The sequence below is a fragment of the Caretta caretta genome, chromosome 2, assembly GCF_965140235.1.
Source record: "Caretta caretta isolate rCarCar2 chromosome 2, rCarCar1.hap1, whole genome shotgun sequence".
NCBI lineage: Eukaryota > Metazoa > Chordata > Testudines > Cheloniidae > Caretta > Caretta caretta.
In genome coordinates, this window is record NC_134207.1 from 258,238,125 (window position 1) to 258,250,126 (window position 12,002).

Genomic DNA, 12,002 nt, shown 5'->3' on the forward strand with positions numbered 1-12,002 from the left:
GCGTTGAGAAACAATAGTCTAAAAAATGGGGCTGAGGTTGGGATAATAACGTAATACTACATGTGGTATTACTGGAAGCAGAGGGTAACAAGGTGACTCTCAGTCCTGGGCCCTCCGTGAACTATCACACTGCCATTTGGATGAGACCCAAAACTGAGATCCTAATCCCTTTTTGGTTGTCAGAGATGCCACCATGTTTTTGGAAGAGTAGATGTTAACCCCCTTATTTTGGCCAAATTGCCACTTCGGGTGATTTAAATTCGGCTTCCTTATATTCCTCATGCAATTTTAACTCGATAAGGTATCTTTACTCCCTGAACTAAGTTGTTCAACAGAATTGCTTCTTTTAAATAGCTGTCACATTTCATTCTGGATATGACTGCCTTTTAATGTTAACATTTTTTAAATAAAGTGACTGCTTGCAAAGTAAAGTAACAGATATGCAGTTTGGGACCCTGTTGGATGAAAGCTTCTACATAAATGAAATTAATCTTGGATACTTTTCTACTTCCATCTTTAAAGAAAACTAAGCTCATTTAATATTTATAGATGTTTTCTACAAATCTGCTCTCTTATGCACCAGCATTACTTATGCTCACACTTCAACAGCAGACAAACTAATGGCATTTCTATTCATTATTAGAAACGAAAACTAATGAAAATTCCAACTACTATCCCATTGAGCAAACTGGCTCAACTTTTACTTTCTGACAGAGATGCTAATTGAGCGGCTTGATTCCTCTGGAGTTTGAAAATTCAAATTAAAGATAAATCACAATGCACATGCTCTTAAAATGATTTACCTTCCACTATAAAATGAATGTATCAGTGTACAATGGCACCCTGCATGTTCACGCTCACTAGTTAATCACAACACTTCAGTAATTACTTTTGCATTCTTTAAGTGAGCTAATACACTTTAAAAACAAACCCAGAGTTGTGTATAACATGATGATATCCTTAACGTATAATCCTATTTTTTTAATCCTTGTCCTGCCTCTTCCCTTCTTTGTCTTGTTTGTATTCTTATTGCCCTCACCTGCCCTGTGTTTAGATTGTAAGCTTTGGAGAAGGGACCAGGTCTCCATGCAGTGTCTAGCATACTTTTGAGCTCTCAGACAAACAGTGCTTCTGAGCTACACTGACTCATTTCTTGGGGTATTCAGACTCTTGGAAATGTGCATTTTAGAACAAATGAAGGGCTACAGTAAAGCTGTGTGCTACAGAGGAAAAGGGTCTGTGGGAATAATGCCAAACAATTTTTCTACATCTTGCTCGGGAACATGTCAAGTGAGGTTTAATGGTGGGATGGATTTCAGATTTTACCTTTCCACCTGGATTACTCTCTTCTCCTGGCGCCGTCAGCATTTGATCACAGTGGAGGAGTTCCTCCTACACAGTATTCTCTGCAACCGACTGGTCTGCAAATAAGACCTTTGTACTTTCTTTGGTGGAGAGGCTCTGGTAGTACTTTACAAATTGGCCAAAGTCAGTCTCGGATATTTGAAAATGGTATCTCCAGACACTGTTGCTACCTTCTGGCATTAGTTAGGCTAGTGGCAAGATGAGCATTTTGCTCTTATGTTGTACTGTTAATTTTATTATTAGGTGCCCCTCTGAAATCTCCCACCCAAATATTGACCCAGCCTGACCCTGATTCACTTGTGAGATCTGAATGGACCACAGTACAAGGAATAATGTGTTCCGTTTTCACAGAATCTTTAGCTAGTCCAAACATTTGGAATGGAGATTATAAATGAAGGGCTCAATTTTCTCTCACTCAAAATCAAAACAAATAAGCCATGTTTAAAACACAATAGGGGCCAGTGTTAAATCAGGGTATCGTGATTTCAGAGACAAGATATATAGGAACAAAATTTTAATTTTCTCTGAAACAAGGTTTGAAATATCAGCCTCCTTTAAAATTAACCTTATAATTTAAAATATAGGGAGAGAGTATTTTATAGCTGAGAGTGTCCTAGATTAAGATTTTCAGAATTATCTATCTGATATGGTAAGATCATCCGTGGATGAGTAGTAACAGTCTGACCATAAAGAGGAAGCTAGTCAAATTTGTAACTGGAAAGCTAACATAAAAACAGAGTTACTGTAACCACCAAGCATATTAGAAAAGTGTGTAAAGGTAATATTAACAGGCACCGTTTTTAAAAAATTCCAAGCTTGCGAAAAACAATTTTGCAGAGACTTAAGGAAATTTCTACACAGATCATAAATAGAAGGGATGTAATGAACCAGAAGATGGAAATGAGAAAGATGAAAGGTTTAAAGGGACAAATGTTCAAATAACACCCCGAGAGAAAATAACTTTAGGACAAGAGTATTTGAAGAAGTCTCCAAAAGCTCATTCTTTGGCTCTCCTTTGTTAAATCTGACAACCGTTAAAATCCACGTGTTGCTATGAAAGGGAAGAATTACATTCAGAAAACATCTTTGAAGTGGTAGTGTTTGGAATGATGAGCATACATATCATTGAAGATTTAAGATCTACAAAGGATTTAACACTTCAAGTTTTACACCTGTTTTTTTAAACATAAAATATAATATTGTAAAATCCGTAGCTACTCAGGACTTCACGGATGCCACTTGATTGCCCACTGGGGCCATGCAAGTCCATGGCAACTGCTGGGATAGAACTGTTCCACCTGTCCAATCACAAGTCCCAATTACTTGAGCTAAGGGAGAAGGTTGGCTGTGCAAGACCGATGATGCTGTTGAGCAGTGCTGATTCTATCATGTAGGAGGCAGAGATATCAATATCAATCAGTTCAATACAGTACTTAAGACAATGTTACAAAAACAATCTCAGGTAGTTTATACGACTGGAGTTTTAAATTAGCCACAAGAATATCCTGATTCTCTGTTAATCCACTGGACTGGAACCCAAAGGATCTGGATTCATATCCCCAGCTCTACTACAGACTTGTGACTTTTCCAAAGTTGCACACAAGCCCTGTGCCTCAGGACTGCATCGTAAAATAGGGATACTACTACTTCTCCCATCCTGTCTCTCTCATGTCTGGTTAGACTGTAAACTCTCCGGGACAAGGACTTGTTAGGATATAGATATTCAGGCCTGTCTGTAAAGGCCAAACTCTAAGAATTTAGGTGTATTCTTATCACTTAGCTAGTTCTAGAGGTATAAAAGAAAGAATCAAAATCACTGACTGTATAAGGCCTTTTCTTACTATGACAGTCTGAAGCCCTGTTCTTAGGCAAAGATCTTTGGCTACGCAGCAGAGGCAGCCATAAGCTGCAAAGCGAATTTTGGTCACATCTTTACATTCCAAACTAGTCTCACTGAAATAAGGTGCTATTGGGCTCTTAGGAATACAATCCTGTCCTGATAGTGCCTATCACCTCCAGAGAAAGGGAAGTGCCTAGAAAATGTAAAAGGAAACTTAGTTTGATAGCATCCTGTCTGCCAAGAACTCAGTGATCAATAGCTGGGATGTGAAATCCTCATTTCTGTGTTCTTCTATCATTGTAGCCCCCTCATCTCCCTATTGTTTGTCTGTATAATCTCGGTCTGGTTCTGTGATTGTTCCTGTCTGCCGTATAATTAATTTTGCTGGGTGTAAACTAATTAAGGTGGTGGGATATAATTGGTTACATAATCATGTTACAATATGTTAGGATTGGTTAGTTAAATTTCAGGAAAATGATTGCTTAAGGTATAGCTAAACAGAACTCAAGTTGTACTATACAGTCTGCAGTCAATCAGGAAGTATGGCGGGAGGGGAGGCAATGGGAACAGGAAATGGGGGTGGGGAAATTGGAATCATGTTTTGCTAAGGGGGGGAATGGGAACAGGGACACAGGTAAGGCTCTGTGGTACCAGAGCTGGGAAGGGAGACACTAAGGAAGGAAACTGGAATCATGCTTGCTGGAAGTTCACCCCAATAAACATTGAATTGTTTGCACCTTTGGACTTCGGATATTGTTGCTCTCTGTTCATGCGAGAAGGACCAGGGAAGTAAGCAGGTGAAGGAATAAGCCCCTAACAGGACTGTCTTACTGTGTATGTGTAACATTTCACACAATGGGGTTCTGAAGACTGCTGCAGCATCTAGGCACCACTGCAATACAAATAATACAACTGTTTCAGAACCCAGAGGCTCACCCTGAGCTGTGAAATTGCTGCTCTGCCTTCCTCACTTTCTTCATCTAGTTCATCATCACTCCACTCCCAGCCACCGTCTTCAGTCTTATGAAGACGCCCACTGGAACCTGGGACCCTCCGGACCTGTTCAGCAGAGAGACAAACCAATGCTGTATGAAGCAGATAATTCTAATGGTCTTTTTTAGGAAAAATGTGTCCAAACATCATCTAAGCTGTCATCCTGGAGTCTAACAGGAACTGATAAGAGATCAGTTAGTTTATATCTAGAGGGCATTAGAATATCACAATGCTAACTAAGAATTAGTCCAAAAAATTTTGAGCACAGTTTTAAGCATAAAAAACTAGCAGAACTATGACATCCATTGTTAAACAAACGTGGTCACTGTCCATTTGCATCTTGGTACCTTTTTAGCTCTTTCAGTGATTGTTGGTGCTCTCTGCAACATCTTTTCTTGTAGAAATTCTTTATTCTGGAAAAGAAAAAGATTTTAAGTGTCTAATTCACTCTTCTACTGTTGAAAGTCATTTTATGGCTAAAGCATTTTTTGGCCATAAAAACCACTTTCAATCTAATTTTAATAAAACCAGGAAGACATATGCTGTTTGGGAGCCAACATCGTTCTTTCTAAGAACATCTGCGAGATGTAACAAGAAGCAATCCACCATTCATTCCCTGGGACTGCAGTCAGAATTTCTCTAATATGCATGCTAATCCTATATAACTTTTCATCTGTGATAGATTTCCCACTGCAAAATGATATAGGATTAGCAAGCAAGAAGTGGTATACAAGAAACTTTGATTTTCCTTAAAATTCAACTGAATCACTGCAAAATCACTGCCCCCCCCCCAAAAGGGTACCTTGACTTAAGGCCTAGAACAAGATAGAAAGAAATACTCTGCCCTGATCCAGTGACAGATTTAAGGTCTGGTATCTTGCAACCAACCCTTTGGGTCTAGAAATGGGAGTTTATACCATTTGGTATGGCAGACGCCCAGCTTTCAAAAGCATACAGCACTTGCTACTAGTTTTGGAGAGCCCTGAAACACTTGACCTTATTTATGGCATAATACAGTAGAATCTCAGATTTACAAACACCTCAGGTATGGAGGTTGTTCGTAACTCTGAACAAAACGTTATGGTTGTTCTTTCAAAAGTTTACAACTGAACATTGACTTAATACAGCTTTGAAACTTTACTACGAAGAAGAAAAATGCTGCTTTTAACCATCTTAATTTAAATGAAATAAGCACAAAAAGTTTCCTTATGTCAATTTTGTTTTAAACTTTCCCTTTATGTTTTTAGTAGTTTATGTTTAACACAGTACTGTACTTGCTTTTTTTTTGGGTCTCTGCTGCTACCTGATTGTGTACTTCCAGTTCCAAATGAGATGTGTGGTTGACCAGTCAGCTCATAACTCTGGTGTTCATAACTCTGAGGGTTCTACTGTACACAGAAAGTCTCCCAGATTGTTTTCAGAGGTTTCTAAGATCTTAGTTAGATTTACTCCCTCTGAGACCTCATCTACACTTTTGCCAGCGTGTAGGGTACATGGAGCTACGCGAGATAGTGAAAGGCAGGCTGCATCTACACTCACTGTGGAGTATAGCTACGCTTGGCAGTGAAAGGCTCTGGCAGAGGGGAGGCAGTGGGAAAAGTCTCCAGCTGAGCTGCTGGAGCCTTTCACCACTGCCTCCCTCTGCCAGAGCTCTTCTACTTTACTTGCCTAAGCAGTGCCTCACTGTCTACACAGCTACTTTATATCCGTGCTAGCTGGGCATGGAGTAGCTAATTCTCCACATCACTGCAAGTGTAGACATACTTTCAGTTGGCTTTAGAGGTGGAGGGGGAAAAAAAATAAACCCAATAGAAGATGTTAAAAACGCTCCAAGATTTTTAAATAGTCTCTATGAAACACATTTCTGTAACAGAATACATGATTTGATAGCATACAAAGGTTTTATTTCATTAATTTGCAACAAGCAGCTTAACTCAGAGTAGCACTGATTGTAAACAAAACAGCCATTCCAGCTCACACCAGTAAAGCCTTATACCACCCCACATATTTCATGATACATAATATTTCCCTTCCATACAAGTTTTATCATACCTTTGCTTTTGTGAAAAATTTGTGTCTTAATAGCTCTGCTGCTGTTGGTCTATTAACAGAAGAGGGAGAAAAATAGTTATAATTGTTACTTTGAAATGTCAGGTTTCAGAGTAGCAGCCATGTTAGTCTGTATCCGCAAAAAGAAAAGGAGGACTTGTGGCACCTTAGAGACGAACAAATTTATTAGAGCATAAGCTTTCGTGAGCTACAGCTCACTTCACCGGATGCATACAGTGGAAAATATAGTGGGGAGATTTTAAATACACAGAGAACATGAAACAATCTGTATGGTAACACCCATTGTTTCATGTTCTCTGTGTATATAAAATCTCCCCACTATATTTTCCACTGTATGCATCCGGTGAAGTGAGCTGTAGCTCACGAAAGCTTATGCTTTAATAAATTTGTTAGTCTCTAAGGTGCCACAAGTACTCCTTTTCTTTTTGAAATATAACTTATCCTTCCAAGCTGCTTGTCTCATTCACCGCAACCTGCCTACAACATGAAACTTTGCCACCTGTTTACCCACAACCCGAGACCCCGAGTCAGCTGGCACGGGCCAGCCGTGGGTGTCTAGTTGCTGTGTAGACATATCCAATAAGGACAGCAAAAGCAATGGCTCTTTTCCAGATGTGATGCACTGCAGTTCACACCTCTGCTTTCAGGCAGATGGTTACTAAATACTAATTGTGCATTAGGTTAGTTATCTTCAGAAAGTGACATATAGACATTACACATTTAGGAGGTGCACTGATATACCTTTGGTTATCTGCTGGCTCCATTTAGCTGAAACTGGTTTGCGAGCTCTTGTAGATTGTTACTACCTTTGTTTTACTCATCTGCACATTTTCTAGCACAATGGGACCCTGACTGGGGCTTCACGCCCGTACCGTAGAATAAAGACAGAAATAATAATAAATTGGGAACTGCAACGCCATTTGCTTTCTTCCTCCCCCCGCCCCCTGCCAATCACACCCTTAACACTGAACAGATGATCACCTACTTGTAGTGAGAGGATGATTTAAAACTGCTGTATCGGGATATTTTAAAAGGATTTGCATGGATGAGAGAACATGTTATGGGACGTTTACCAATGTTTTATATAGCTGTCCTTAATAAATAGTCCTTATAACCAAATGAGTCAAGATTGCACTAAGAGCCTTCTTATATTTGCAAATTTAAAAACAATGTATATTTTAAAAGCTCCACAGGTAAATACACAGTTCACAACCTATAATTTCTGATGGGCAAAAAACACAGTGCAGCTTGAACCAGAAGCGAGACAAAAATTGCAATTAAGTCTCTGGGAGTACAATACTGAGCTAGTCAGAACCGGTTAATCAGAATGAAAGTTGTGTGTCTTGCCAGTCGTACACAGTATTGAACATTTATCCCTATTTATAAAAAATGACGATGGGCAGGAGAACTTATTGTCAGACACCAGGTCCTCTGCAATCATCTTGGCTCAAAGATTGCAGAGCTAACTAGGACAACTTTTATTTTTAAATTTTTTTAAATACCTTTTTTCAGGGTCTTTCTGTAGGCATGAGGAAATCATCTTTCTAAATGATTTCCCATACTTCTTCAGCATTTCTTTATCTTGGACGCCAGTCTCTAAAGAAGGTGGATCATTCTGTAGTGTCAGCATTAAAACCTGAAAGAATTAAATCCATTGGAAACATCTAGGAAGATCAAAAATTCTTAGAAGTCAGGTCTAGGGAACCCCACACATAGAGCAGCCTGATGCATTCTGGGGACACACATCTTTAACATGTTAGGAGTTGAGATACAGGCTTCAAATTGCAAGTAAGGTCAGATCAAGTTTTCAGGTCAGTCACGCCAGCATAATGCAGCCCCAAAGGGAAGAAAAGGGACACAGCATTTCTGCCAATCATGTTCATTCTATAGACACTGGTCATATGAGACTTTAGATTCAAATGCTCAGTTCAGATTTCTTTGCAGATATCTTAGACTTGTGGGAAAGAGGGAGTTAGAAAGAAATATGGCTAATTATGAATGTAAAAAACCCCAAGGATAATTCTCTCTCTCACACACACTCTCTCTCTCTCTCTCTCTCTCTCTCGCACTAAGTGGAGGATTTTTTCTATTCCACTCAACAAAACATTCTGAAGGGGAAAAAAAAAGATTATTCTTGCCACCATCTTACTCTGTCGCTTCGATACAGGTTGCACCAATTTTAGAAGAGGAACCAGCCTGCAGCATAATTTAAAGGTGTCCACTGTTCTAAAAATGCAGTGGTCCATCAATTCATACAGAATTATACAATCCAATGTAAATGGAGGTTAATATTCCCAAGTCACAAATATGAAAACATAATTACAACTTAAGTGACCTTTATAGTCCAGGATCTGAACTTGGAGTTTGAATATAGTAATCGTAGAACTGAGTGCAGACCACAAAACCTACTGTAAAATGCTTTTAAAATTTCATTATCACATAAGAAAGTATTATTGACAACAACATCTACTAAATCAGTGAATATTTGTCTCTTGCTTTGCAGACCAGGGGCATTGTTAACATGATCACTGACTGCATTTGAAACAACTCGGTTGTTCAAGGCCTTGTCTGCAAAGGAAAGTTGCACCAGTTTAACTTATTTCAGTTAAACTCGTGCAAACCTCTGGCTAGACTCTTATTTCAATTTAAGACAAGCTTAATTCAGGTTAGCGTCAGTCAATAAGAAATGTGCTTAAATTAAACCAAAATTTGATACTCAAACTGAAATTATAGGCCACAAAAGGCTTTGCACATGTTTAACTGAACAAGTTTAAAAACTGATTTAAATGAAACTGGTGCAACTTCTGTGCACAGACAAGGCATAAGGCAGGTCTCTTTTCAGACTATTTGTCAAACCCATTAAATTTTTCAGTTTTGAATAAAATATAATTGTTTTCTAGAAAACATGTTTGTTCCATTGATGCTAGCTGGTGAAAACCTACCTTTAATTCCTTAGCGATAATCAGGGTAAGTGGCTGCAATTTTTTGCAAGAATTTGAACAATATGCAACAGCAACACAAATCTAAAACACCCTATTCAAAAATCTGGAGTACATGAAACAAGTATTTGAAGAGAAAGGATAGGTCTTCTGCACAGCAAATATCTGACAAAACAATTACCATATTAGTCTGGAGTATGTCTGCACAGCAGTGAAGTCTCCAGGTCCCTTAACCCATAACGCTGTGTAGCAAGGGACAGGTAGTACAGTCACAACACAGCAGACCCGCAATGAAGGGAATTTCCACCCCCTCCCGAGTCCGTGTGCTCATTACCTCATTTACTAGGAACAGGTATGTCTGAATATAAGGGCATCTCAACATGTAGAAATAGGTCCTTATTTTCTGAATGTTGAAGTCTTAAAATCCATTGCATCCTATCAACTGAACCACTATGACAGGAGCTGGTTTTCCTTTTTTTAAAATAAAGGTTTTAATACTTAAATTTAAGCGAGGGGTAGAAAGATTTGATGTCTATTATAACAGGAGTTAAAGTATTTTATGTGGTTTAAGCAAGGTTTGTTTTATTCTTTTAATGGTAAAAACTGTGTCTGAATTCCGGATGGATGGATGGATAGATAGATAAGGCTACGAGTCAGTCATGGAGCTCACAGATTCTGTGATTTTAAGAAACCTCTAACTTCCTCAAAATTCCACTAATTCAGCCCCAGGCAGCAGGGCTCAGACTTCAGAGTGAGCCCGAGCCCCGTAGCCAAGCCCCACTGCCCGTAACTTATCTTTGCGGGGCCTCCTGTGGAGTAGGGCCCCAGCCAATTGCCCTGCTTGCTACCCCCTAAGGGGGCCCTAACACTGGCCCTTTGTACATTTCTGCAATTTTATTGTTTATTGCCTGTGTCCCATCTGTGACTCTTAATAAAAATACACATGCCAAAATTTTAGCCATATTTTTATTTATTTATATATTAAAAAAAAAAAAAAAAAAAAGTCTATTTTTTTATTTATAAGTAGCAGCATGGGGAAATCTGTCTCTCTTGCAGAATCTAAGGTTTTTGCAGGTGGCAGCAGGATAAAAATGGGATTCAAAAAATATCCTGCCCAGGGCTCTAGTTTAGAGCAACAACCCTCCCCAGGCTTCAGTGATGTGCCTTTAAAATGGAAACCTCTGAACTAAACCAACAAAAATACGATATTACACACAAATCCCAGCTCAGTCCCCATAGTTAAAACTCCCCCAAATAGATATCAGGCAGTTAGAGCTGACAAAAACATACGGTGAAACCTACTACCTCTCTGACAGAATGAACCCAATTACATTTCAGGAATACCCAAGGCTGATGCCCTCAATTCATTTTACACAGGCTACTGACCAGCCACCAGATAGCAACTTCCAGTCTCCAGCTGAGCTAACATTCAAACCAGGAGAAGAATGTAGAGCCTCTTACCTCTATTACTAATCCAATGAGGTATCCAAGCCCCCAGTTAAAAACTCACCTGGAACAACTGGTTCCAGATTTTATGAGTAGGTGAATAGAAGGTAGGAGAGGACTGATTATCTCCTTATCCAGGGGTCACTGGATGCCCTATAACCTTTGAACTGCTCGTTTTTCTACAGCTCTAAGAGAAAAGACTGCTATGCGGCTTTTAAAGGATCCAGGTGAGATATCGAGTACTACTCATGAGTATCTGCGCAGGGAAGGGTATAGATTTGAACAGTACTATTCTCTATTTTAAGCCCAAACACAAAAAAGGAATGTAACGTTTAAAAGGACTTCCCCAAAGAGATTATAAAATGCAATTCTGTGAGTCTGATGGTATTTTACAAATATAATCACAAAGGACAGGCAGCTCTTTGACAAGAGGAAAATTGGACTGACCACATTCTTTCAAATAACCTCAGGAAACACTGTTTAATACTGTTTTTTGTCACCACAAGTATTTGAAGATTACCGCTCACCTTCATCGGTGGGTATTTGTGATAAGGAGCTGCCCCAGTAGCCAGCTCTATAGCAGTGATTCCAAAACTCCAGATGTCTGCCTTGAAGTCATAACCTCTGACCTGAAAAGTAACAAGATATTACTCTACATATTTTTCATTATCCCCAACTACACCTCTGCCAGCAGGCTTTGAATGGAGCTTGTTAAATGTTTGCATCATTTCTTTACCCTCAAGGGCTCTGAAAAACATCTTCCATTAACCTTCGCTGGCATGGCAATTACACCCAGGAAGGAACATGCCTTTCTTTACCTTTCAGTTCCTTCCTGGCTGCAAATCAGAAACCTTAGGTAGAGCAGTCATATCTGAGGAAGACCATATTTGTAGCTTGTACAAGAATTTTCATATGCCACATTACCAATACAAAGGTTACATCAAGATGGCTACCAGGTATTGGATTCAACCAGGTTTTGGCTTCCATACCAATATGGAAAGTCGGACTGCTTTGGTATGATTGAAATAGTCATAGTAAGGGGATTAATAGACATATGACTGTTTTTGGAGCTATGCCTAACCAGCTACTTTGTTAAACTAACTGCAATCATGTCCAGTCCTGAAACAGGTTAGCACTCTGCTCTTTGCACTTGGAAGTCCGTGCCAGCCTGGAGTTGAGCCAGGCCACTGACAAACTCCTCATTCCTGCTTATAGAGGCCATTGCTGACATTTAATATTTTGCTTTCCATTAGATTGTCTTTTGGTTTAATGGGTATTAGTTTCCACATTAGATGGGCAGATTTGTTCACTAAAGCCATATAGCACTTAAACCTCCACTATGCAAAGAA

At 39.3% G+C, this 12,002-nt stretch overlaps 1 protein-coding gene across 3 annotated transcripts in view; it reads right to left on the bottom strand.

Annotated features, from left to right (window-relative positions):
• Positions 1–12,002, bottom strand: part of OXSR1 (oxidative stress responsive kinase 1) — a 120,202-nt gene that overhangs the window by 13,307 nt on the left and 94,893 nt on the right. For all 3 annotated transcript variants that reach the window (XM_048837489.2, XM_048837491.2, XM_048837490.2), the window contains 5 exons: positions 11,181–11,282; positions 7,771–7,904; positions 6,251–6,299; positions 4,546–4,611; positions 4,142–4,264 (listed from right to left, as the gene is read on the bottom strand). In XM_048837489.2, coding sequence (XP_048693446.1) covers positions 4,142–4,264; positions 4,546–4,611; positions 6,251–6,299; positions 7,771–7,904; positions 11,181–11,282 — 474 coding nt within the window. The remainder of the gene's footprint in view (positions 1–4,141; positions 4,265–4,545; positions 4,612–6,250; positions 6,300–7,770; positions 7,905–11,180; positions 11,283–12,002) is intronic.